We start from the raw sequence: 26,795 nt of genomic DNA on the forward strand, positions 1-26,795 counted from the left end.
ACAACCACCCCTTTTTAAGTTTTTCTGTAGACATTTTATTATTTAAATTAGATGTGTGTGTGTGTGTGTGTGTGTGTGAGTGTGTATTCAGATACACATAGGCAGGTACACAGATGACAGATCCCGTGGAGGTGGAGTTATAAGAGATTGTCAGCCACCTGACACAGATGCTGAATCAAACCCCAGGTCCTCTGGAAAAACAGTACATGCTCTTAACCACTGAGCCATCTCTCTAGCCCCACTTAACTTGCTTTTGTAGGTGAATTTCATAACAGCAACAGGAAAAGCAGCTAACACTTCCTGCCAGGTAGCATTAGAGTTACTTTAAAATAATAAGCCATTTCCTTATGAGAATCACTCTGTATACTTATTACATCCTCCTTTGGGTACATCTCTGAGTACCCAGTCATTTCCCTAGTGATGAGATTTCAACTTGAGCTTCAGGACTCAACCACATCCCCGTATTTACTTTCCCTAACAAAGCAGTAGTACAGCTTGAGGATAACAATCCAAAAATAATCTGAAGTCAAAATGCTCCAAAAATCCAAATTTTAAGAAAAGTTTTGTAATATTTCTGATTTCAAATTGACAGATCAGTAATACCTCTATAAATATTCCAAAATCAATTTTAAAAAGCCCTCCAAAACAAGAAACACTTCTGATCCAGTATTTGGGAAAAGAGTATGTACCTGCAGTGACGACAGTAAATACAATGATCATCATCATGTTAAAGATTGTCCTTCTACTACATAAATGCCTGTGTCATTTTACAGATACTACAAGGAAAATCAAAAGTTTCCCCATTTAATGGCTGCAAGTATAAGGTTACCTTCTGTTTTTCTCTATAATCTTCTCCTTCAAACTTGTACAAACTTTGTTCAAGGTCCATTCTAAAAGTTCTTAGAGACGGTTCTCCCATTTTCTGCATGCGTTCATTCATCTCTGCAGTCTAAAGTTGAATATATTGAAATGAGAAAATGATCAATCAAGTCACAAAAAATGGGAAATTTCTATTTTTCTGGAAGTCGGATATGCTATGAAATAGTTACTCTGATAAGTTACAAGGGAAGAATGCAATATTAGGGACTAGAGAGATAGCTCAGCCGTTTTAGAGCCATTGTTGTTCTTGTAAAAGACGAGAGTTCAATTCCCAGCACCCACATGTTGCCTCAAAACCATCCATAACTCCAATTCAAGTTTACTCGACACCCTCTTCCATCTTCCAGGGACACATGCAGGAAAACATCCATAAACATAAAATAAAATAATTTTAAAGAATGCAGTGCTGAGAGAAGGGAACGGAACATACTTTTCTTGAGGTGATTATTAACTCTGTAATAGAGTACTTACATACAACATGCAAGGCTCTACATTCTATCTCCAGTCTCTCTCTCTGTCTCTCTCTGTCTCTCTCTGTCTCTCTCTCTCTCTCTCTCTCTCTCTCTCACACACACACACACACACACACACACACACACACAATAGTTCTAAAATTCTAATTTGTCTCAAGTTTTTTTTAATTAAATGTTTCATTCCCAAATATTTTCACTCAGGCCATCTTTAAACAACATTTATCACTGAAGATGCAACCATATCATAATTTCCATTGTAAAATTTTAATGAGAGGAATAGCTAATACTGTCATAAAGGCAAAGTTAAACTAAACATTTTTTGCATATTGATATAAAACATAGTAACACAAGATTGCTCTATAATTTTAAAACAAAAGCATTTTGAGAATAAAATTGCTTTTGAGAATCAAATAAAAAACCCAATAGTTTCTTATTCCACAAAGACTCTTGAGCTTCAAGTTTGGTCCCCACTGTAATGGTGTGGAATTGGTGGAATGTCAAAAGGTGTTGGTTATGTCTTTAAGAGAGATTAAGGGTTTTCCCTCAAGAGTAACTTAGGTCTCATAGGCTTGCTCTCTATCTCTTTGTGAGACTGGATTAATTGTCATGACAGTGGGTTGCTATAAAATCAGGACACCTTCTTCTGCAATCCTCTTGATTCCACTCTCTTGTACACATATGCCCCCCCCCATATAATGCTCTCCTCCAGAAGCGCTTCACTGGAAGTCAAAGCTGTCACCTGGCCCTTGGACTTAACAAGAGTCTCTTTTCCCTGGAGTCAGTCTTGGGTATTTTGTTATAGAAAGATCAAAAGAACTGAGACAATCTTGGACATGTTTTAAAGGGAGCATAGATACGCAATCCACAAAATCTGTACAATGATTAAGTCAAAAGGCAAACAACCAAGTTTTTTTTTAACCAAGTAAATTTGGGGGGCTTATGTACAAACAGAGGGTGAGTATATGGACTGTAGGAGTGAACCCCACAAAGCTATCCGCCCAACAGGGCGGGGTCAAGGTAGATAAAAGGAAGTGAAAGGAAAAGGGACTTCCCTTTTTCTCCTGGAAGCCAGCCAGGCTTCTAACTCCTGGTCTGTGCGACCCTCTGTCTCTCTCTCTTTAGTAAATAAATATATATTTTTCCTTATATACCATCGAATATTGTTATAATGGACAGCATATTCATCAATCAAAATGTACAGACTTTTTGTTTACCTTTTTAAAAAAGAAAAATATTTTTAAGTACAGCTAACTAGCTATGAAATATTTAGAAGTTTGAGTAGTTACTGGATATTAAATATCTGATTTTCTTAAAAATACCAAGATAGTTTCAGGTGAGACAAAGCTGTGATGATTGTGTTTCTCTTTATTTTTAATGTAAATGGTGAAAGCACGTGGAAATTCATTATCCCATTCTATCTACTTTATCTTATGTTTGAAACTAAACATAATTTGTGGAAGGGGCAAATTAGATACAAAATTGCAATACTGTAAAACCACTTAGGGTTATTTGACCAAGAATTACTTAATGTTTCACAGAATGCTTATAAAAAGCTTTCAAGTAGTATACTGTATCTTAATACAATGCAAAAAAAATCACAAAATGCAGTCCTTCCACACGTAATTACGTACAGAGTGTTCAAATACAGTATTTTCAAGAAGACATAAATCACTTCATTTTAAATTATGTGCCTAGTGTTGCTGAGCTAAAAAAAATAAAGCCCTACCCTATATAATTCTACAAGCTCTTAGAAAGAACTCAAGTTATCTGAAACATGCAGTTCAGCCCAAATACAACATGTATGTGGACATGTGTGGATTGTAAATAACCCATCTTGAAAATACAATGCTATTTTGAACTAACCTTCTTTTCCCCTCTTTCCAGAATAGTTGTAATATCTTCATCTGTTAGCTCACTTTCTTTACAGGCAAAAACATGGGTGGCTCCATGGCGTATCATTTGCAGCATTTCCTCTTTTGCCAGCTTGTTAGATTGTTGGTCAATGAGTCTTCCTAATAACAGTTAAAATGAAACAGTCAATTCTATTTCAAAGGAAGTACACTATAATGGTTCTGACCAGACACTATTGGATGAAATCCTATCTAAAGCAGCTTTGTGACACACATTGGTGAGGTTAATGTTATTTACTTAATAAGCAACTGATAGTTTTTCTACCACATTTTCTAATTCACTATTTAAGTTAAAAACCCTGGTCAGTAATACTTTTTTTGTTCCAATTTCATTTTTTCAGATAACTTCTCCTTATGGAAAAGATGCTCTGGTATGTATTCTGTAAATTTTTCAGAAGCCGATATTTATCTGTTAAATAGAATAAGGTACTGCAAAAGCCATGTCATTGACATTCAACTATAACCTAATGAGTTTATTTCATATACTGTAGGCATAGGCTTAAAGTAGAAAGATTGCAAATATCAAGGGTTATTTACCTATAAATAACATTATGTAGACGGAGCAGGTTATATTTAGGAATATACATATAAGCATGTAATAACAATCACTTAAAAAATAGGCCATTGATTTGAAACAGCAAGGAGGGTATATATATAGGACAGTTTGAAAGGAAGAAAGGGAAGGAAGAAATGATGAAATTATATTATAAGCTAAAATTAAAAGGGAAAAAGATAATTGAAAACTAATCTTCGCAGGAAACTAAATGTGTTTTACCTCTCCTCCAACTAATGAACTTTCCATATAGAAATACCTTGCTGTATAACAATTGAATCAAGTCTCAGTTTTATCTCAGCTCTCTCTACAATCCTCTCTTCCACTGTGTTGTCAGTAATGAGACGGAAGACTCGTACTGGCTTCTTCTGACCAATGCGATGTGCCCGATCCTAGCAGAAAGAGTCCAGTTGTAAGATGCTAGAGACTCTTGTTAAGACTTAGACACATAGCTACAGTGCTATAAATATCCCAAAATAAAATTCAGACTTCAATCTGTCTATACCTGTCACTTATGAATGGTGGGTGATGGATGCTGAGAATGTCCAAAGACTTCTGGGAACAAAGAAATCACAAAGCGTGCTGTGCTACTACTGGGAAACTCAGAATTTCGTGAGGCAAATCCCCTTTAAGATGAGGACAAATAAAGTTACTATGTAGCTTTAACTCACTAGATACAAACATCCCTAGGAGAAGCAAGGAGTTTCTGTAGTAAAGGAACAATGTAGTTCGCAAGGGCTGCTATGTTGACAAAATCTGCTTTATCTCATCATCCATCAAGCATTTCTTTCTGCTTACCAAGGCAATTCTGGGATACATAACAAAGGTTCATAAATATTAATGAGATCGTCATAATTTTACTATATTAGAATTGCTTCAATGGTTTATAATTAGCAAAGGTGGCAGGTGACAAATTCTGGCAAAATATAAGCATGTGGGGAGAGTGTATTTAAAATGCAGAAACCACCAGGGCAAATGGGAACAGAGAGGAAGCCAGGAGGAACAAAGAAACAAGGTTGAAAAACAGTCCTTGTAGTAAATATAAAAACACTATAGTCCAATAACTAATTTTTAGATAAAGCACATTCAAAGAGAATTTAATGCTCTACAAACATCTAAAAATTTAAACTCCAAACAGCAATCCCTGAATGACCAGACTATGATAAACAGTAAGAGAAACAGCTTTGTGTGTGTGTGTGTGTGTGTGTGTGTGTGTGTGTGTGTGTGTGTATGAAAGAGAGAGAGAGACTGTGCACACGCGCAATTGCACACATGCTCACAAAATTATTTAAAAGGTTGTAAAGATGATTCAGTGGGTAAAGTGCTTACTGCTCAAGCATGAGGACCTAGGTTTGGATATCTAGCACCCATATAAATGTCAAGCATGGTAGTGTATTCTAAAGGTTGCAACAAGTGGGTTCAGGGCTGGAGGGTAGGTGGGACAGGCGTAGGCTCATAGACCAACCTGTCAAGCCAAAGAGGCAAGCTCCAGGCTCAATAAGAGAACATGTCTCAAAAAGAAGATGGGAAACAACTGAGGAAGACATCTTCATGTCAGTCTCTGATTTCCAAATCTCTCAGGAACACACATACACACAAATGAAAGCACACACACACACACACACACACACACACACACACACACTCAAAGTTTTCAAATCATGTCCTCAAACGGCATTTTCCTTTTTCATATTTTACCTTCTCTTTCCAATTATTTTATCACAAAAGTCAAAATCTGACCTTTTCTAACTTTAGTACTAAAAAAAACATTTTTAACAGGGTGTAACCATGTTGTCCCAGCTGACCTGAAACACACTCTGTAGACCAGGGTCACCTCAAACTCATAGAGATTCCCCTACCTCTGTTTCCTGAGTGCAGATATTAAAAGCATATGCCACCATGCCTGGCCTAAAGATTTTAATATGCATTTGTTATGTAAAATAATAGATTGATTGTTAATCCTCTTTTCAAAAAAACTCAGGAAGTCTCCTCAATACTTAAGAATAGGAAAAAGCTGACATTTCTATTCTGTGATGAAAGCATGTGTATATGTATATGCATATGTATATGCATATATGTATATATGTACACATATATATGTAAGTTTTACACTTATATTTGAAGTATATATTAGTTTTCATTTGTTTTGTTTTTGCAATTAGCTCAACAACTTTAATTCTAATTTGCACAAAATCACTCCAAGATTGTTACCTTTTAATCATTCATTAACTTTGCGCTATATAAAAATATTATTCTGAGCTTCAATAATTTCATGGTATTGTTAAACATTACTAACCATAGCTTGTAGATCAACTTGTGGATTCCAGTCTGAATCATATAGGATAACCACATCAGCACTTGCCAAGTTAATTCCAAGACCTCCAGCCCTGGTACTCAGCATAAAGATGAATTTGCTGCTATTAGGAGCATTGAAGGCCTCTATCGCTCCCTTTTTTAATTAACAAAGAAACATAAAAACAGAAAATCTTAATAAATATAAAAGTTAACATGCTCACAGAAAATAATTTTATACTTTATATATAATATTTTCCATAACCCATTACTTTATAATATTCCTCAAAGCTATATACTGCATTGTGTAAGTAGGTGAAGAAAAGATGTTTTTCTATATGAAGTTTATAAATGTTAACCAATGAAGACAAACACAGAGCAATCATACAAATAAGGTTAACTAAGCAAATAATTCATTCGCATTCTAATTAATTAAGAGCTAAAATATGTCTTCAAGTAAAATGACAGAAACAATATTTTGAAGACTGACAAGCAAGATGTGGCTAAGATCAATCAAGAGAGAGAAAAGTTGAGAAATGCAAATGAGAGAAAGATGATCAATAATATGAAAATGACAAAGGGGAAAGAGTAAATAATCAGGAAAATCAGAATAACATGTCCAGGGATATTTAGTAAAAATCTTAAGAATTAATATATTGTTAATATCCTCTATACAAAGATCTCATAGACAGTAATTAGGAAAATGATGACGCCAGTAGAAAAAGGAACCTGAGAAGCAAACAACTTCAACAGAATATATATATATATATGTTATATATATATACAAGAATAATGTTCATTTCTCACTAGTAATCAAATAGATGCAAACAAATAATATATTGACATTTTTAAGGATAAAAAAATGATAATACTCAATGTTGATGAGGGATATTGCTTCTGGGGTGTAAATTGGAACAATCTTTCTGGAAAGCAATTTGGCAACATGCACCAAGAGCCTGAATAATGTTCATACCCTTTGACCCAGTAATTCCACTTCCAGGAACTTATCCTAAGGAAATAATCAGAGATGTACACAAGATTTATGTATAAAGACTTTCACTGTAGCATTTGTTACAACAGTGAAAAATTGGAAACAACCTAAATCACCAACAATAAGGGGACACATTACTTTAGAGTACATAGTTAAGGCTAAATATTTCCTAAAACTATTTATAATGATTATTTTTACTGACAAAGCACAATATAATCCTGATTAAAAGTATGGCATCAATTTCTTACATATTATTTCTCATAAATACTTCCCAGAGAAAATAGATTTGTAAATCTCCCTCATAAATTACTTATATAGTCACAAAATGCACACATATTTTTCACACAATAGACAAGTATGATCTAAGTTCTAGGCAGACAAGGTGACTAGTATTACCAGTCAGTAGAGCATGAAACCATGTAGTAAAGAACACAATAAGATTGGTGATGGTCACCCTGGTCTAAAGGAAATCGCAAAAACCTTGGAGTGAAGCACAACTCAGCCGTGTATATACATATGAGACATGAGCCTTTAACTTCTCTGAGACACAACCTCATGTGGCAAAAATCCTATAAGTTTCTTACCCAGACTACCGGGAGAACCATTTGGAACTTCAAAGTACCTGGCCCATAACATATATACATATGTTAAGTTTCCCTATAAAAAGTGAGACCAATTATGTCAGAGGCCTAAATGGCTTAATTTATCCATAGGAAAGGGTAAATGCCACAATTATTAAGGAGGAACAGTCTCCACTGCTCATAGACAGAGCAAAGAATCAAATGTATTAGGAAAAGACTTGAAATTATTATATGAATAGCAACATAAGCAGAACATCTCCCAGGGAAAAGAAATTACTTCTTTGTATTCAAATTTGATAATGTAATTCAAAAAGTTTGAATGGAGACCAATATTTGGAGTTTTAGAAAATGTGGAGGAGGAGGAAGAGGAGGAAGAGGAGGAGGAGGAGGAGGAAGAACTTCCACATCACTAAGTAATGGTCAGGGAGCTAGGTCAGAAGTGACAACTGGCATTTTGAGGTCAGATAATACATACTAAATTTTGCCTGGTATCCTCTTCATTCTAGAAAGAAGCGTCAATCGCCTTGAACAGAACCAGAGATGCTATGCTTAGTGAAGGAATAGGTTCTCAGAAATAAGTCAACTAAAGTTTCAAGTAACTGTCTTAGAGGACTTCAAACTATCGGGGGAAGTAATTGAAGCATTTAAACATTCTTTTACATGTAAAAGTTACCAGAACTTTTTCCTTTCAACAGGTATCAGAAAACCCTTAACACAGAGAGGTCTGTGTGCTGCTGGTAACACTATCCTATGTGATACCCAGGCTTCAATAAGGGTGTGAATAAAAGACAGAAATCCTTGTCAGTGGAAGAAGCTGTGTAAGGAGAGAGACATAAGCTGGGGTTTCTATAGCCTAAGGAAGTGTCCTGAACATATACAGACCTGTGTGCAATTTCATGGCACACAATATATTGTGGACTGTATATTTTAAACTGCTTATAGCTATTATACCCACCAAACTTCACAATGTCATCAGAAAGAAGCATTTAGTATTAATTTTATCTTTATGACATTAAAGATACTGGGGCTCACATAATTAAGTGATCTGTACACTTGAGAAAATGGTGCTAAAAGTCAGCTCTCCAAGCCAAGTTCTGTGTATTTTCCATTGTACCATAAAATCTTGTTCTTTTGCCCAGAGGACGAGTATTGACTTAAAAAAGAAAGCAAAGACAGAGACCTAAAGGATCACAGGAAAGAGAAAAGGAATTAGCAAAGTCATCAACAAAGTGATATAATGTGTTTAAAATGCCTTCTTCGAGTCATGGTATTTGTGATAGATAATAATAACAAAGACAAGAATTTCCAAATCTGAAGAAGACATTGGGTGATAGATAGGCATACTTACTCTTGCTTCCAAACCAACATTTTAGTGTCCTAAAATCCCAAACAACTATGTACCTACACCTATTTTGTCATAACTTATTTTTATAAAAGTCCACCACAGACAAGACTGTTCCTTAACTCAATATTAAAGTTAGTTATTCATAAGTCAGCAAAATGTCCACCATTAAACTCCATAAATGACAAGGGTCTCCAGTTGGAAGACAAATTAAGAAAGTAACATAAAATCAGAAGTCGGAGGTTAAGTTGAGAAACAGTAATCAATGGAATATTGACTAAAAGAGATGAGAATGGAATCAGATAGCATTCTTAGAAAAGAATATCTTTGAAGATCTTGGGATGATTGGGAAAACTGGTGAAATAGAAGATAAATATGGAAGAGAGACCTTGATGGCAGTGAGAAATTCAGTACCACCTAGAAGTAGACCAGACCAAAGCTTAAAACAACTTGGTAAAGAAAAGTATTGTGTAACTGAGCTCTGATTTTTAAAGTCTTGCTTCATTTTCTTGCCCTCACCTCTCTTTCTTCATGTGGGGTTTGTCCATCCAGTCGACAATACTCATAACCACGCCACATACAATAATCCTCCAAAATGTCTAGCAGACGAGTCATCTGGCTAAAAATGAGAACTCTTGACCCTAAAATATTTCACCAGAAAATTGGGTTACACGACTTGTGTAAAGTATGAAAACACCATAATGAAACACATTGTCTTTGTGCAATTAATATATGCTAGTAATTTCAGCTAACTTGAAAGTCAAAAACAAAATAAAGCATCATAGACAACCTAAAGAATATGACACATGAATACACAAACACACACAAGAAACAAAGAATGTTATACAAAATTATTGGTTGATCAACAAGGTTTTCATTAGATCTTCAAAAATCTTTCACACCCACTACTGCAACTAAGATTCTGCCTACTCTTTTTTCTAAGGATCTACAATGATCCATATAATCTCCCACTGGACTACTATTACAACTGTCTTCTACCTTGTCTTCTGGTTTTAATCTCTCATCCCCAGTAAATTTCCCACAAAGTGCTGCCAATGTTATCTTCCTGACATACAATTCTGCTCATGTTACTTCATTTCACTAAACTTCTATGATGACTCTGCATCCAAAATAGAAGTCTAAACACTTTCTGAAGTATGGATTTAAAGGCCTTTCATAATTTGGTACCATCTATCCTTACCAAATTCACCAAATGCCATTCTACCTCACATACCATAAATTCCTCTTCTGTGTTCCCTTCTTTCACACTGTTCCATTGCCCTGGAAAAGCAATCCCCTCCCATTATCAACAGCTCACTCCTAACTACATTCCCCAGTCTTGACTTCAAACATCATCACTGTGAAGGCACTCGCAACCCCATTTCTCAACAGCACAACAAAGTGCACTTAGTACAATGAATTGCAGCTCCTCTTTCTCACTACACTGTGAGCTTCTCCAAGGCAAAGCCATTGTCATATTCACCTTTGGATTCCTAGCCTGTGGACAACTCCTGACAAACCGTAAGTACTCAACAATGTCTACTAATCAAGTAGATGAATGAATAAGAAATATTTTATTAACACACAAACCATTGTTGTAAATTTATTCCATGCTAATAAAAATTCCCTCACTCACCCTGTTCTTTAATTCTCGCCAATAGCTTATCCAGAGCTACCATTTTACCACTATTGCTGACAATGTGTTCATCTGTTGTATAAGGTGGGCCAGGCTCTGCACCATCAAATAGATAAGGATGATTACAACACTTTCGGAGCTGCATCAGAATATTTAAGAGTCGCATCTTGTCCATCTTGCCAGCAGAGTTTAAAACATCAATATCTTTCATCAGAATTTTTGTATACCTAAAATGTTAAACTATAATTAATCAATTTTAAGAACACTTCATGCCATAAATAAATGTTCCCACAGTCCTATGGTTAGATTCTTATTTAATAGTAATAAAGTAAATCAAAGCAGATTTGTTTTGAGGGCTGGAGTTATCATTCTATGGTAGAATGAAAGCCTAATATGCACAGTGCCCCGGGTTTAACCCCAGAAGATACAAAAGGGTTTTTTTGAAAGAACATATGATCTGAAAAACTAAGAAAGTAAAGATTTGAACATTTTGTTTTGAATGTTACTTATTTATATGTTGTTTATGGACCGATGTCCCTATATCATATCCATTACTAGAAATTGTCATTTGTTACCAGTGACAATGTCCCTATATCACATCCATTACTAGAAATTGTCATTTGTTACCAGTGATTCCAGCAATTACGTCTGACAATATCCACTAATTAATGTATTTCCTGAAAGTTTACAGCGAACTTTTGACTCATTTGAGCTATATTCATGCTTGAGCTAAATGTAATCTCAACTTCCATTTTAAATAAAACACATTTTACTAATAGAATATTTGAACAACCTAACTTGCCATTTAAGTATAAAGTGTAATTATCATGTTGAACTTTCAACAGATACAGTTTTTAATAAATTCTTGTGTGTGTGTGTGTGTGTATGTGTGTGTGTGTGTGCATGTGTGTGTGTGTGAGTGGATATAAAATATCTCACCATTCTCGTTGCATTTTACTCAGTCCCAAATAAATCTTTATTTCCTTTTTAGGAGGCAGACTCTTCTCTACATCAGTTTTTATGCGGCGTAACAAAAATGGTTTTAAAACCTAAAAAGCAAGGTTTATTATAAAAGCACATAAAGCATTTACAATTTCAAACTGTGTATTTCATTAATACTACCTGTTAAAGCTTTCATCCTGATACATAATCTAACAAACACTAACAATAATAAAAGCCAAAATCTGCCTAATCTCTCAGTAAATAACCACCAAAAAATAACTCCTTAAAATATTGGAATAGCACACACCTTTAATCCCAGCACTTGGGGGGCAGAGGCAGATGGATCTCTGTGAGTACAAGGCCAACCTGGTCTACAGAGCAGATGCCACAACAGCAAAGGCTACACAAAGAAACCATCTTAGAAGAAATGGCGGTTGGGGTATTTCTCAAAAAAAAAAAAAGAGAGAATGATCAGCACTCACAAATCTCTAGGTTCAATTCCAAGCCCCTGTAAAAATGAGGGAGGAAAATTAAACATTCATGACATAACAGGAGGAATTAAGCTAAAAATTAAGAAAAGGCTGTTGTCTATTGAGTAATCAATGAAGAATTCTTGCTTTAAATACTACTTTTAATACAAGATTTTTTAACTTAGGAAATATAGGAAATGAGAGTTTCAGTTTAAATTCCCTCAAAATAAAATTAAAATTCAGGTAATTTAAAATAATTAAATAAATGAATGAAGAAAATTCAATGTTAAAAAAGAAAGACAAGTGTGAATAGAGATAAAAGGTAATTAGTGTATATCGGGAACACAGATTTTTGTCACAAGAAAATGATGCTCCAATTCATGGAGTATCTACCAGCAACATACCACATACTGCACCATTAACTTTATAGGTAGTAGTTAAATCCTTATAATAAATCATCGAAGGGAATATGATTATTTCTTTTCTCAATTTTTCAGATATATTTATCTTATTTAATATATATGTTTTGTCTACATTTATAGTATGTGCAACATGTGTGTGCCTGCCCATGGAGGCCAGAAGAAGGCATCATACTTTCTGGAACTGAAGATATGGTTGGCTGTGTGACTCCACGTAGAGAAGTGAACCCAAGTCCTTTCTGCACAACAAGTATTCTTAACTGCTGAGCCATCTCTCCAGTTCTGAATGTGTTTATTTTCTTTTTTGTTGGTTTTGTTTGTTTTAGTTTTGGTTTTTGTGTTTTCCATGACATGGTTCCTCTGTCATGGAACTTACTCTGTAGACCAGGCTGGCCTCTAACTCAGAGATCCACCTGCCTCATGCACCATCACCACCTGGATCAATATGATTATTTCAATTTCAGTGAGTCCACCAAAGTCACTATGCTAACAAGTAGAAGCAGAATTAAACAGACTTTAATTTTTTCCAGTTCATTTCTCAATTCATCTAAAAATATTTCAACACATATATTTTAATGTATTTTGCATTGAAAATAATAGTACTTATTTCCTAGGCTGCTATGAAAATTTGTGGTAATTCATGTACAGAGATTATTTGTAGTGAACATGTAATAAGCCATTATTATTAGATATCTATAAGAGATAATGAGACTGTTTGTTTCTGGATTGAGCCTTTTAAATTTATCTAAATGTTTGTTAAAAATTTAAACTGTCTGTAAGACAGCAAAAAAAATCCTCAGGTTGCAGTAGGAAGTTAAATAAAGTCAGTAGTTCCCAGTTATCCCATTGGAAACAGAGTCCATGATCCCTAGAAGATTCTCAAGATAGCAAGTTATAAAAAATCCTATATACAATATGATGTCTCATACATATATATCTATGATAAATCTAATTTATAAATCCAACACAGAAATATAGTAAAATAATAATAAAATATAATAGAGCAATATAAGTTATTTGAATATATTTTCTTTCAACAGCAGACAGTATTTTGTATTAAGGATAATAATACTTTCAAGAATGGTATGGAAACTAGTGGTGGTTCATGCATAGAGATTAATCATTGTTTTCCTTCTATGATTTTCTATATTTTGGACTATTATTGACTATGGAAAACTGAAATAGTAGAAAGCAAAATGATAGATAAAGGAGAGGTACTATATAGATTTTATAAAATAGTTATGAGAAGTAAACTTGAGAGTTAGAGGCTAAGGTAGGAGAAAACATGGGAGTGGATCTCCAGAGAAACCAAATAGTTTCTAATATTGATTAGTGGGGCTAATTACTACTGGCATATCCTGAATTTAGCAACTGAAAAGTCATTGAACACTATGTAAAATAGGTTTCACTCATATGGGATGGAGAGACATCAATAATCAGCAGATTTATGAGTAAATTGGAGATTAGGCAGTGAAGATGTAGAGGTAAACTACTCTTTGTGGTAAATTGGCTGTCAAGAAAAGAAAATCATAGTTAAAGACCCAAAGTTGAGGGAGCATGGATGGATGGATGGATGGATGGATGGATGGATGGATGGATGGATGGATGGATGGATGGATGGATGGATGGATGGGGCAAAAAGTGCTTGTGTACACAGGTAAAAACTGGAGAAGCCAGGAAGTTAAACTCACAGGCATCCTTCAAAGGAAAGAGATGTTTAAGTTATCATCCTCCTAGAATTCTAGGAATGGATGTAGTTTACAGTCTGGTGATCCTTTGCGTCAGGCTCTGCCCATATCTTCCAGAATTTATGTTTTACTTATCCCAGGCCCTTTCTGCCTAAAACCTTGAGCATTGCTTCTGAGTCATAAAGTTATCCTTGTCACTTATACTTTACAACAGCCTAAGTGAGTTTTGTGTTATATCAGGGCCAGACCAAATCCTGACTGCCAAAGAGATTAAGTTTACATCAGTCACACTCCCTAGACCCTTATCTTGAGCATTGTTTCTAAGTCATCAAGATCCCATGCTACTGACAAAGCCATATTACTTTGTAAAGAGCTTCAATGTAAATATGTCTTAAGCTTTGTTGGACTCATGAGGCTGAAAAAATTTTCCCAAAGTTGTGTTATGCTTAAATATGCTCAGTTATGTTCCATTAAATTTATTATTGACTTTTTAACTACTATTACTTACTGCATGGAGTCTTTCCACAAGTTTTTGATCACCAAGGCAATTTTTAGTGTCAAACCAAGAATCAAAGTCCTGTGGAGGGGTGAAAATTCTACAATAAGTACACAATTTTTAAAAACATAAACTTGATACTCTATACATTTATATACAACCAATATAGAAATAGTCCACTTTAAAAGTACTTAAACATTCTATTTTGATAGTCATATGTCTTATTTTTAAAATAGATGAAAATACTGTAATGGTTGACAAAATTTTAATGACACTATAAAGGAACACTATCACCTTAGAATATATTATTTTCACTATATCACACATTATACCTAGTTAAGAAAATGGGATATAAAAATTAAGACAAAATCCTTGAATCATTCTATTCAATTCGCTGCTCTCATAAAAATATGTTGATAATAATGAAAAATAAGTCTTAAATTTAATGGAAATGTTGAATACACTATTCTAGACTCAATCTATCATATAAATGTGATAAAATTGTGATATAGGCAAAATAACAGAGAATAATTAGAGAGAATAGAAATGCACTATTTCCCAAATATGCTTACTCTAAAATTTTGGGCCTTGTACTTTCTTGAGAAAACTGAAACACACAAATAAAGAATCACAAATGGAAAAAAAGTATAAATTTAACCTATTGTCTATACTTTGAAAAAAGATGTCTCAGGCCAGCAAGATAGTTCACAGGGTCAGCATAAGAAAATGAGTTCAATCTGAGAGTACACATATAAGGAGAGAAGTGACTTGGTCAAGTTTTCCTCTGGTCTCCACACATACAGACACCATGTACACACAATAATAATAAAGGAGAGAGATGGAGGGAGTGACGGAGGGAGAGAGGGAGGGAGGGAAGAACATAAATGATTATGAACATTAGGAAAATACATTATGATGTATGATTTGGAGGTGGGATTGGAGATCAGTAGTAAAGTGGCACCTAACATGGATATCAGCTAAGCACCCTGGGTTCAACCCTGAGCACCAGCACCCCTCACACAAATACTATGTTTCAAACTTACATCTGCAGAATTAAAGACATCCGGCAATAAAAAGTTAAGTAAAGCCCAGAGTTCATGCAGGTTATTCTGCAAAGGTGTCCCAGTTAGAAGTAAGCGATTAGTGGACTTGAACTCACGAACAATCTCTGAAAGCTAAAAATAATATGTATACATAGCAGTTACATAAGCATTGTTCTGGTTCTTGGAATGCTCAATATTCAGTTATATGCTTCACTCAATACATTGTGGTACACTAAGACATGGAAATTAACTTCCTATGGAAAAACATCTTAGTTCAGGTGACATTGCACACTAATATCCTAGACATTTCCACACCTGAAAGAATAAAAGTCATATTTATATCTGAGATGCCTCCCCATCATGAAATGTTTTTTTTTTTTTGGTTTTTCGAGACAGGGTTTCTCTGTGGCTTTGGAGGCTGTCCTGGAACTCGCTTGGTAGTCCAGGCTGGACTCGAACTTACAGAGATCCACCTGCCTCTGCCTCCCGAGTGCTGGGATTAAAGGCGTGCGCCACCAAGGCCCGGCTTCATGAAATGTTTTAGTTTCCCATTTTGAGGCTCAGAAAATAAAACTTATTTAGTGGAATCCAGGCTAGCACTTTATGTAACAAAATCTCCACACCAACCATGTTTATCTACATGCACAGCTAAATTCCAACTCAGCCTGACCACAATTTTTCGCACCAGAATTGAGCTCATTTTCCCTGATACTATGTATTAACATTTCAAGCTTACTACCACAAAAAATGTGACAAAACATAAAATCAGTAATTTTAGGATGCTCTTCTTGAAGCATTATCAAGTATTAGTTCCAGTGTGAAATTAGTACGCTCCACCTGGTGGTTTTGCTCCAGTTCTGTCCCTGTTTCTCCCAAAGTAGCCCAGTGATCCAAAGAGAGGCTCATCATTATAAGTGAAGTTTTTCCTACTGTCAATGAAGTTAAATGACAACAGATAATTGATATTTTTCAATGTTCTAATTCACATAAGTCAGATAATTGCAGGAAATTCCTTTTTCTAATCCATAGAAATACACATAAGATAAGTAACTCCTCAATAAAAAAATTAGTCGATGGAAATTATATTTGTACAACAAATAGTCTCAGTAATATTAAAATAATGTAGCAAATAAATACCTAATTTGCATTAAAATTGGTGCTCAACTTTTATAGGTCCTGTATTCAATAATTTAGCCTTTATGAACACTTTTAAAAAATGACTTTCATCCACAGCCTGTGTATAATACCACAATCTTCTAGTACTTTGTTTTCATTTTAAACACAGAAAAGTGAACGAACAAGCTTACTATGTAAATGAAAACTTGAAAAAGGATATTGAGAACTTACCTTAGATTTTTCATTTTTTATTCTGTGTGCTTCATCAATGACTAAGTATCTCCAATGAAACTTTTTAAAGACAGATTTTTCTTTAATTACCATCTCATAAGAAGTCACACAGACATCCCACTCTCCTGGCATCATTTCATCACGAATAAAAGCAGCCTAAACCAAAATAAAGTTTGCTATATTACAACATGTTGACAGGGTGATCACCAAATTAAATTGTCTAAAAATATTAAGAGTTGTGTGGACCATCATGGTCCACACTTTGTCTTGTTTGTTTGAGAGATAGGAAAATCAGGACCCAAAAATAACTTTGTGGTCAACAATCTGGCTATGTTGAGAACATACTTATCAACAAAAGAAAAGCATAAGCTCATATCACATGAACCAGAAAATCACTTTGTGTCACAAGAGGCCCAAAAGGACATGGAAGAAATAACTGAACACCTTAGTGCTATAAAGATTCAAACACTACTAACATAATCTAACATATAGTAACAGTTCACACCTTTGGGGACATCCTATATATTCCTTCATTTCCCGGTCGAAAAGAATTGATATTTTGGTAATAATTTTGTGAAGTTCTTAATGTTATTATAAGGCTACAGATGTGGTTTAATGAAGGGAATCTTCACTATGTAGTAAAGGAAGCTAGTAAAAACCATGAGACTACTGACAACTAGTTTTATATTTTCACAGGTAGTGGCCAACATGGTAGCCAATTAGACTGAAAACATCTGCAACTAGTAGGAACTTCATTCCAGATGTCATGCACCAAAGTAAAAAGACAAAACTTTAAAGGAAGCAGAAAAAAATCTATGTGAAAAGGAACTACTTGGTACTGTATCTTGAGAGTTACACTGCCTAAAGAAAGAAAATCAATGGGTTATGGACAAAAATCTCTACTTCTTAATTCATAAATATGCACCAAGCACACTTTGATTCATTCAACAACATTTATAAGGGTTCAGTATGTATTAAAAGGCTTTCCTAGGACAGAAAAATAGCTTTGTAGCCACCTCGATTAGATGTTGAAAAATTGTCACATTTTAAAAGGCAATTAAAATTTAGAAGATTGTTAGGGGTGGGCTGGGTACCAGATCTCACTGATTCCAACCAATATCTAATCTTTGTTTCACTGAGTAAAAGATTCAGCTTCATGGTTTCTCAAGAATTTTGTGGAATTGGGATTTCCTTTTTATTTAACTTAAGTCATGTTTATAAATTATGAAACTATTGGCCAGATTTAGAGTTAGATATCTTGATAAAATATTGAAGGCTACATGACCCCAAAGCTCTCCTTTTGTTGGTATTAAGCCCGTGCACATTGAAACTCACTCATAACTGCACAATCAGTAGTGATGTTGGAATTAAGACCATATCTGTTTCCATGTTCACTAGGTATGGATTCCTCTGTGATAGATTTAAAAAAAGCAATATGGCAATAGACTTCAAGAGAACTTTATATCAGTCAGGATCAAGAGCATCTCTCTACCTTGCCCAGTCTAGCCATAGGGGTGTGGGGGTGGAGAGATGCCTTGGTCCTGCCTCAACAAGATGATGGGACAGACTTAGTAGACTTCCTAGGAGAGGCCTTACCTTCTCTGAGGAGCAGATGGTAGGTGGGAGGGAGTGGGGAGAGCAGGAGGAGAGGGGGAAATGGGCTTGGAATATAAAAAATAAATTAATAAAATGAATATAAAAAGAGCATCTCTTTATATAGACAAGATCAATTATATCTCTAACAACTTCACAACTCAAATGCTTGTATAGAAATTAAATTTTTCATTGTTAAATATTAGCCTCCTAAGTTACTTGCAGAAAGCCATAAAAATGGGAGGGTCAACATATCTATCCCATATGATACCAAGGTTCAAATGGGTCTACAGATGATCATCCAGAATTTTAGATACATCAACATCAATCTCTAAGAACTGAACTTACCACATTAATTATATATGAGATTGATAATTCCTGGTTTAGAAAGTTTTAGTTATGAACTGTAATAAACTGTATTTAACTTGTGATCTAATTTATGCATAAGTGTTAGAATTTATGTATCCAAAAACCAATTTAAACAATTTATTAAAGCAACACTTTTATTTGCCAGTGTTATGAAACTGCTTGCTTGCTCTGCTATTCCCTCCTGATACTTTTAAAAAATGTTGCCACTACCAACTAAGATGAAACCACAACCTACTCACAATTTGTAAACTACTGTCTTCACAGACTGGCTTTCAAGCTAAGAGATTGTTCAAGTCAACATAATCCCAGCCTCCCAGGAGGCAGGACAGTCATGATTAATGTACCTCCACTCTCTTTCTCTTTAAAGCTCCCCAGCGGTAACTCATAAAAAATTTAGAATCTATGTATCATATTTAAATCCATTGATTTACATTTTTATGCACTGGGCATGGTGGCTCACATTTTTAATCCAGCCCTCTGGAGGCTGAGGTAGATGGAGATGTTTGAGGCCAGCCTGGTCTACACAGTGAGTTCCAGGCCAACCAGGCCTAAATAGTGAGAGCCTACCTCAAAAAAAAATAGTTTTATTATTGTACTGTGAGAACTCACACACCTGGATGTTGTCCTTTTACTTATAATTTTCAAGAAATGATTTCAGCAAAGTATCAATATCTTAGAAATACAATTTTGTTAGCAATTGCAGTACATTAAGTAATAGCAATGACAAGAAAAGAGTTCTAAGTGACCAATTTGCTATGGAGAAATAATAGGCTTAGGAAGGAATCAACCTTGTGATTCTAAATTTATGAACTCAGTATTTCAATATTTAAATTATTTATAAGTTAAATTTAAATAAATTTAAGCAAATTTTCTTCAAGCAAAATGATAATGATAAAATTACATAATTCATTATGGTACTATACCTCTGAGAGTACCTCTTGATAATCCATCTATCTAAATATGTAAAATAGTATAAACTTTTATTTTAAACTGTGTTCTCTGAGGGCAAAATAAAGACAAAGTTCAATAATATGCTTTCTAAGCAAATTATTCTTTTTGTGTTTTGCATAATTTATTACTTTTTGATTGATTCTACAGTCCTAAATGATTATAGCTTACTAACTAGACAAATAGCTAATTTAAATATCTCTCCCTCCCCTGCCAAAATCCAAATTTCTAGTATTATCTGAGAATACACACAGACACATTACAAGTCTTGCTTAAACAGAGAATGGAGAGGTTCTCTGCAGCCTCAGAAGATTTCTATATGTGGACAAATGTGTGAATGCACCAACAATCCAAAACTTCAAACAGCAAGATTTAAGTCATTGCAACTTCTGTCTCCAAAAATGATGGGGTTGCTAATGGTGCATACTATGTAAAAGGAAACACAGTTCACAACTAAATGAGTTAATACATGCACAGTACAACAGAGCCTAGCTCAGAGTTGGTACCGTTGGAGTGTTATTTAGTAGCAGCAGTATTCATAGCTGACTTAACTATCTTTAACAGCAAAAAATATGCAACTGCAGTCTAGACATGGTATCCTTGACAGCAGTTTTAAAGCTGTTTCTCAACTTACTCTTACATCTTTGTCTCCAACAAAACAAATAACACGAAGAGACGGAACCCATCGTTTAAATTCATTCATCCAGTTGTGTAATGTAGACTTTGGAACTAAAACCATGTGGGGTCCAGGAATGTTTCTGTAGTGCTTCAGGTAACCAAGCAAAGCGATGGTTTGTAAAGTCTTCCCAAGACCCTGCATTATCATCACAAAGGGGAAAACACATGGATACACATTTTTAAATAAAATGATTTGTTAGAAACAACATTAGAAAAAATAGGTGCCAACAATCTCACATTGGGAACTAGGCTTACACCGATGAAAAGTAAGAAGAGCCTTTTTTTTTTAAAGAAGAAAGATACAAGACCATTTCAGTTCAGTATTTGTCGTGAATGGAGAGGAAAAGAACCCACAACCTGTAGTCAAATTATTGTATAATAAGTTACCCTTCCACTTAGGACATGCTGACTCTATTTAGGAGCAAGCAAAGTGATTACATAATCTCTTCTAGTAGGTGAAAAACTAGGAATTTTGAGGTATATGTTTCACAAAAATAGACTTCTTTCTAGAAACTGCTGAGATAGTGACCTTTCTTTCCTATTGTTCCCAACATTTCTCCAGCCCAGGCATTAAATATTCAGACTGTGCCTCTCAAGAGACTTCCGGCTGTCTACTTACACCTCACCCCCTTAATGACCTTAGGAATCAAGAGGGAACTGAGCAGTGCAGTGAGAAAAGACCTTAGAGATCACCTAGCGCAGTGTGCTTTTAAAGTAATATATCAAACCCCCGTGAGCCTGCCACCTAGCCCATGGGAAAGGTAACTATGCAGTATGCTGTTCAGCCTTTTAAAGTCAGCTTTTTAAAATAAGAGTTGGGGTGTGGTTCGGTGAAGAGCACTTGCTTAGTAGGAAGCCCTGGGTTTGATCCCAGCTTCACGAGTTAAAGTAAACACTAAATAATTAAGCAGCTTTTTGCCTTTATCTCTAAGCAAAGCATAGAAGTTCACTCTATAAATCTAAGGTAAATGCCACTTTTATGGGCTATATCTTATCGGATAAGTCACTTAAGATGGGTTATTATGGGCAATATCCACCAAAACCTTAAAATGTTTAAGAAGACAATTCCGCTTCCCGGAGTCCTGTAGAACAACCTGGGAGAAACAGAAAATCTAAGGACAAGATTGTCATAGTAGCTCTATTTATACCACAGGGGCTAACAATATAAATGGGCAGCATCAAGAGAGAAATGGGCAGAAACAATGGTACCTCCTTAAGACTATTGCACACCAAAAAAACTTACTTTGACAAAGTAATTTGATGATACAAAAATACATATGAATGTGAAGAAGTCAGAATGCCAAATTACACATACAATATGATCTCAACTAAACTCCTAGGAAAAAAGCTTAAAAAGAAACATGCCAAAATGTCAACTGTGGTTATTTCTCGATGACAGGATTACTATTACTTAATTAAAAGTAATTAATTAAAAATATCTTTTTATTTTTCTTAATTGCATATGTTCTCTAAAATATCTTCCTCTTTTGTTAATCAAAACAAGTTGGACATGGTGGTATAACCTGTAATCTCAGCTACTGGGGAGACCAAAGCAGGGGAATCACAAGTTCAAAGCTTGGGACCTTGTCTCAAAACAAAAGATATAAAAGGGATTGATGTGTAGTACGGTAATAGGGTGCTTGTCTAGGTACACACAAGGTCCTAGGTTTAAGTTCCAGTACTGAAAAGGAAAAGGAAGCAAGACAATAAAAAATAAGATAAAATTAAAACATCAGCAGAATCTGGAAGGATTTTTAGATCATTTGTCTTAGACAGGTTGTAGCAAAGAAATTCTTGGGGTAAATATTCCCAGTCTTCCTGGTGACAGATAAACCAAGATACTCCCACTCTGAGCTTAACATGGCCCTCAAGAGGATAATGTAAATGTAAGGAGCTACTGACCCTTGCTTTAAAAAAAATGGCTCTGCCACATGCCTAATAGCTGCTCAGCCAAAGATGAGTGCCTATGGGAGTGACTAAATGTCATAAGTTGCATTTCATCAATTGGCCTTCTGGAGAATAGTGATTGAAAATATGACTCCTGGGCCTCATAAATACTATATTATTGGGTTAAATAGATCTATAACTCCGTCTATCCGCCCTTTAATTTTTATTAATTTTATCTTAAAATACAAATTAGGGCCTTCATATAATTCCCTCATCTACTCAATTAGCATCTTGTATGGTCTTACTTTATCTTCAGTTATTTTACATGCATGACCATGATTCATTAGCTTATCAAAAGACTGCCACTTGGTATTCTACTGTTAAGGAGACTCAACACTGAAGCTGAATATTATATGTCTATAATCCCAACCAACACTTAGGAAGATAAGGCAAAATAATTGAAACGCATTAGTCTGAGGCCATATAACAGTGGCCTATCATAATTAGTTACAGGACAACATTCATTCATGTATGAATTCGTTCATTCATTCATTTACTTATTGTTTGGTTTATATATCCTACCTCATTCCCAAGAAGACACCAGGTTGCCTATTATAAAATCATGGAACAGAAACTAATGGCAAAACAGAAATGAAAAATTATCAAGGAAAATTATACTAGAAGGTAAAGCATAAGAAAAGAAAAGGAAAAGAAAAAGAAACCACCAAGGGCGGACCTTAAAGGCTGAAGGGATATTCCTTTTGACATTACACTTTTCTCTGGGCTTCCTGGAAGCCAAAATGCAAACAATAGCAAAAGCAAAAAAAGGTGTTGTACCACTTCAGGAAATCTCCGTTGATCTCTGTGTTGTGCAAAAGGCTATATTCTAAAGGTTATTTGAACAGTCGTAGACTACAAACATTCTTTTCCAGGCTGGAGACATAGTTCAGAGGTTAAGAGCACTTGTTGCTCTGACAGAGGACCTGGGTTCCATTCCTGGTACTCATGTGGTGGCTCATAACCATCCATAACTCCAGTGCCAGCAGATCCTATGCCCTCTTCTCACCTCCCCAGGCACTGCAAATACCTGGTACACAGGCAAGCCGCTCACACACAGAAAGAAAAATAAATAAATCTAAAAGGTAAATAATTTTGCCATTAGATAGTTTTCCAGGCATAGTGCTTGCAGGAACTCCGGCACAGGCAGTTCAAATTTACATTAAAAACTTCTAGTGACTCAGAACATACTTTAAATACCAGAGCCTTACCATTTCATCAGCCAAAATACCATTGACTCCATTTTCATACAAAGAGATCAGCCAGTTTAGTCCTCGAATCTGATAATCTCTCAGGGGTCCTCCTTTCACATCTGAAAACAGAAATGAAGAGCCTCTCAAACTTCCACTAGTATACTCGAGGAAATTTGTTTTTCTCAAACTGAACTGTAAAAGCAACCATGACTGTGATAAAGTACTCACAGGACGGTGAAACCTCAAATCTAACACACACATTAGATGTTTTCCTACTCTCTGACAGCAGCTCTTCATCTTCTTCTTGTTCTGTGCGCCTGTGGCGATAGCTAAAGTGAAAAAAAAACCTTTCACATTCAACACCAATGCTGAAGCACCAACTAAGTTAGGTTTGTTAACATCTTTTATGAAAAAGGAACTTGCTATTTAGTCTATCTAGTGTCTGGCACAGAATGTGCTAGAAGCAGTCTACATTTTTAACTAATTAAGTTCTGGTAAAGAAAAAACACAGCTATCTCCAAGACATATTTACCTTCTCAAGACATATTTATATTGTCAATGATCATGTTTTATGTATTTCTACTGAGCAAACTGAATGGGAAGGGAGAGACATTGAGAGGGAAGAAAGTAGAGAGAAGGGTGCATACTCTCCAACAGAAATCACACTCTGCTTGTCTTCTTTCTTTACTCGAGGACGCCCCACTTTCATGGTGAGAGGAGATGTTGGAGACTTCTGTGCTGAAGGTTGAATAAAATGTGCAAAAAGTTCTGTCTGCTTCAGTAAAAACTCAAATCTCTTTGCTCGGTCTGCTTTCTAATTTATAAAAGGGGGAAAAGGAGAGATTTTCTTTTTACATTCATTCAAAGTTATTCAGTAAACATTTATACTCTGCTTAATTTATGCAATATCCCCAGTGCTTTTAACATACTAATCTACCAAATTCCCTTCATAAATCCATGAGATAGTCACCAGTTTTGCACCCATCTTACAGATGCTAAACTGGAGGCACAGAATGAGCAAAGCCTGTTCCCAGGGTTCCACAGCTTGTAAGTAACCAAATTTTAAAATGCTGTTTCAAATAGTTTGAACAGAAGACTCCAAAGATTCTGTAAATATTCTCAAGAGAAATATACTATAAACTTAACTTTGAGAATTACCAAGCTGCACCGAGAAATAGCTGAAATCTAAGAATACAATATTAGGTGCTCTCAAAAATATTTTCAATGTCATGGTACGATAATACAATGAACATTGCTTTGAATTATGGCAATCTGGAAAATAATATTTTACGCTACTAGCATGTGAGGTTTCTAACCAAGGGAATAGAACTTAGAGAAAAAATATAGGCACACACATGTATGAAGCAGTTAATCTATATTAAGTACTAAATGCTGATGTAGTCTAAAATTTTAATTATGAGCAATGCATATAACTTGTACCATCAAAATAAATGAGTTATTTTATTTATTGTCAATTTTAGATGCCTGTTTTCTAATAAGAGAGAGAAAGAAGGCGTGTGGATTTGGGTGGGAGGCAAGTTGGGGAGAATCTGAAGAATAAGGGGAAGGGAAACCATATTCAGAATATAGTAAAAAATCTATTTTCAATAAAGAGAAATAGGAAAAAATTAAAAAATAAACATGTTCACTACAAAACCTTAAAAGATCAAAAGACTTGTACTTCATCCTAGACAAAGGAAGAAATTAAATTGTTTTTCTTTTTATTTAGAGTCACTTTCTGACTATTCAGCAGAGAATAATTGATTGATGGTGAAAAATTAATACCACCAAAAATGTACGGGAATATTCATTAGCACAGATACAAGACTTAGAAAAAAATACATTCAGATGACGAGCTGGAAGGAGGCCAAAACTTTTTTACTTCATGTTATCCTCTCTGGAATGTTGTTTTTAGAACTGTTAAAACATTAACTGTCTCCTTAGATGTGGTCTTAAACCTCAAGGCATAGACTCTTGTAAAATGGCTATCAGCAACTGAAACATGTATTTCCTTCCTACTTATTTTTAAAACTGCAAAAATAGTCCTTCAGGGGGGGAAATCAGTTCCAACTACCTGCCAGCTCTTGGTGACTGAAAATTAGACAAAGCATAACGCAATATATGGTGCTTAACAAAGATTTCACTACTTAAATATGTAATACTTTCATGCACTGGGTAAATAAGCCTGAATATACTACATATTTCCTCAGTGTATAGCATTCCTTTATATACAAATTCAGAAGGAGAAATGCTGATCTGGCATCATGACATACACAAAGCCATACAAATACTGCCACTGATACCTTCATCACTGAGTACAGAATATCTTAGTATTGGTTAAAGACCACTGAGCAAGCAAAAGTGTGATGTGGCTTCTCTTCTCAACTATTCCACATAGTCTCCATGATTCTTAGTTTTCTCCTTTGAAAATGAGATTCATTTACTCAATAAAAAGTAATTGTTGGCTCAGTGGTTAAATTGCTTGTCACAACAATATAATACCCTGAGTTCAGAGCCCTAGCCCCCAGATAGATGGGTATAACACATCCATGTTCCCAGCACTGACATACACACACTTGTGACACTTTAATATATTAAATTACATTTGTACTATGAAATCTGGTCATGTGTCATGAACAGAAAAATCTTTTTCATCTTCCATATCTCTATAAAAATTAACTATAAGGCATGGAAAGTGAAACCAATAATCATAGAAATCGGGACAATAAAGCTAAAGAGTCACAAGTTCAAGAATTTCTGGCTGGAATTATATAACCAGACATGTCAACAAACAAACAAACAAAGAGAATCACAGTAGTCACTACCTTACCAAGGGTATATTTACCATTTTCTCTTCATACTCTGGGTCCATTTCCTTTTCAGATTTGGAAGCGTTAGCAGCAAGTTTTAATTGCAATGGAGAAGTGCTTTTCTAGAATTCAAAGGAAATAAACATCAGCCAATTGCAAAGCAAGGTCTTTAACCTGGTCAATGTTTTCCCTTAAGGA

At 35.0% G+C, this 26,795-nt stretch overlaps 1 protein-coding gene across 12 annotated transcripts in view; it reads right to left on the reverse strand.

Moving 5' to 3' along the window:
* Smarca1 (SWI/SNF related, matrix associated, actin dependent regulator of chromatin, subfamily a, member 1) overlaps window positions 1-26,795 on the reverse strand; it is an 87,905-nt gene that overhangs the window by 38,838 nt on the left and 22,272 nt on the right. For 5 of the 12 annotated variants that reach the window (XM_013118267.3, XM_040744570.1, XM_021231045.2 and 2 more), the window contains 16 exons: window positions 26,618-26,719; window positions 24,435-24,601; window positions 24,016-24,116; window positions 23,806-23,906; window positions 20,607-20,786; window positions 17,063-17,218; window positions 15,716-15,847; window positions 14,685-14,753; window positions 11,597-11,706; window positions 10,658-10,884; window positions 9,541-9,662; window positions 7,081-7,116; window positions 6,112-6,264; window positions 4,075-4,207; window positions 3,216-3,364; window positions 830-949 (listed from right to left, as the gene is read on the reverse strand). In XM_013118267.3, coding sequence (XP_012973721.1) covers window positions 830-949; window positions 3,216-3,364; window positions 4,075-4,207; window positions 6,112-6,264; window positions 7,081-7,116; window positions 9,541-9,662; window positions 10,658-10,884; window positions 11,597-11,706; window positions 14,685-14,753; window positions 15,716-15,847; window positions 17,063-17,218; window positions 20,607-20,786; window positions 23,806-23,906; window positions 24,016-24,116; window positions 24,435-24,601; window positions 26,618-26,719 — 2,058 coding nt within the window. The remainder of the gene's footprint in view (window positions 1-829; window positions 950-3,215; window positions 3,365-4,074; window positions 4,208-6,111; window positions 6,265-7,080; window positions 7,117-9,540; window positions 9,663-10,657; window positions 10,885-11,596; window positions 11,707-14,684; window positions 14,754-15,715; window positions 15,848-17,062; window positions 17,219-20,606; window positions 20,787-23,805; window positions 23,907-24,015; window positions 24,117-24,434; window positions 24,602-26,617; window positions 26,720-26,795) is intronic. The other 7 variants (XM_005076838.4, XM_013118266.3, XM_005076842.4 and 4 more) reach the window with 5 other exon arrangements.

The sequence above is a fragment of the Mesocricetus auratus genome, unplaced genomic scaffold (genome assembly GCF_017639785.1).
Source record: "Mesocricetus auratus isolate SY011 unplaced genomic scaffold, BCM_Maur_2.0 Super-Scaffold_100003, whole genome shotgun sequence".
Lineage (NCBI taxonomy): Eukaryota > Metazoa > Chordata > Mammalia > Rodentia > Cricetidae > Mesocricetus > Mesocricetus auratus.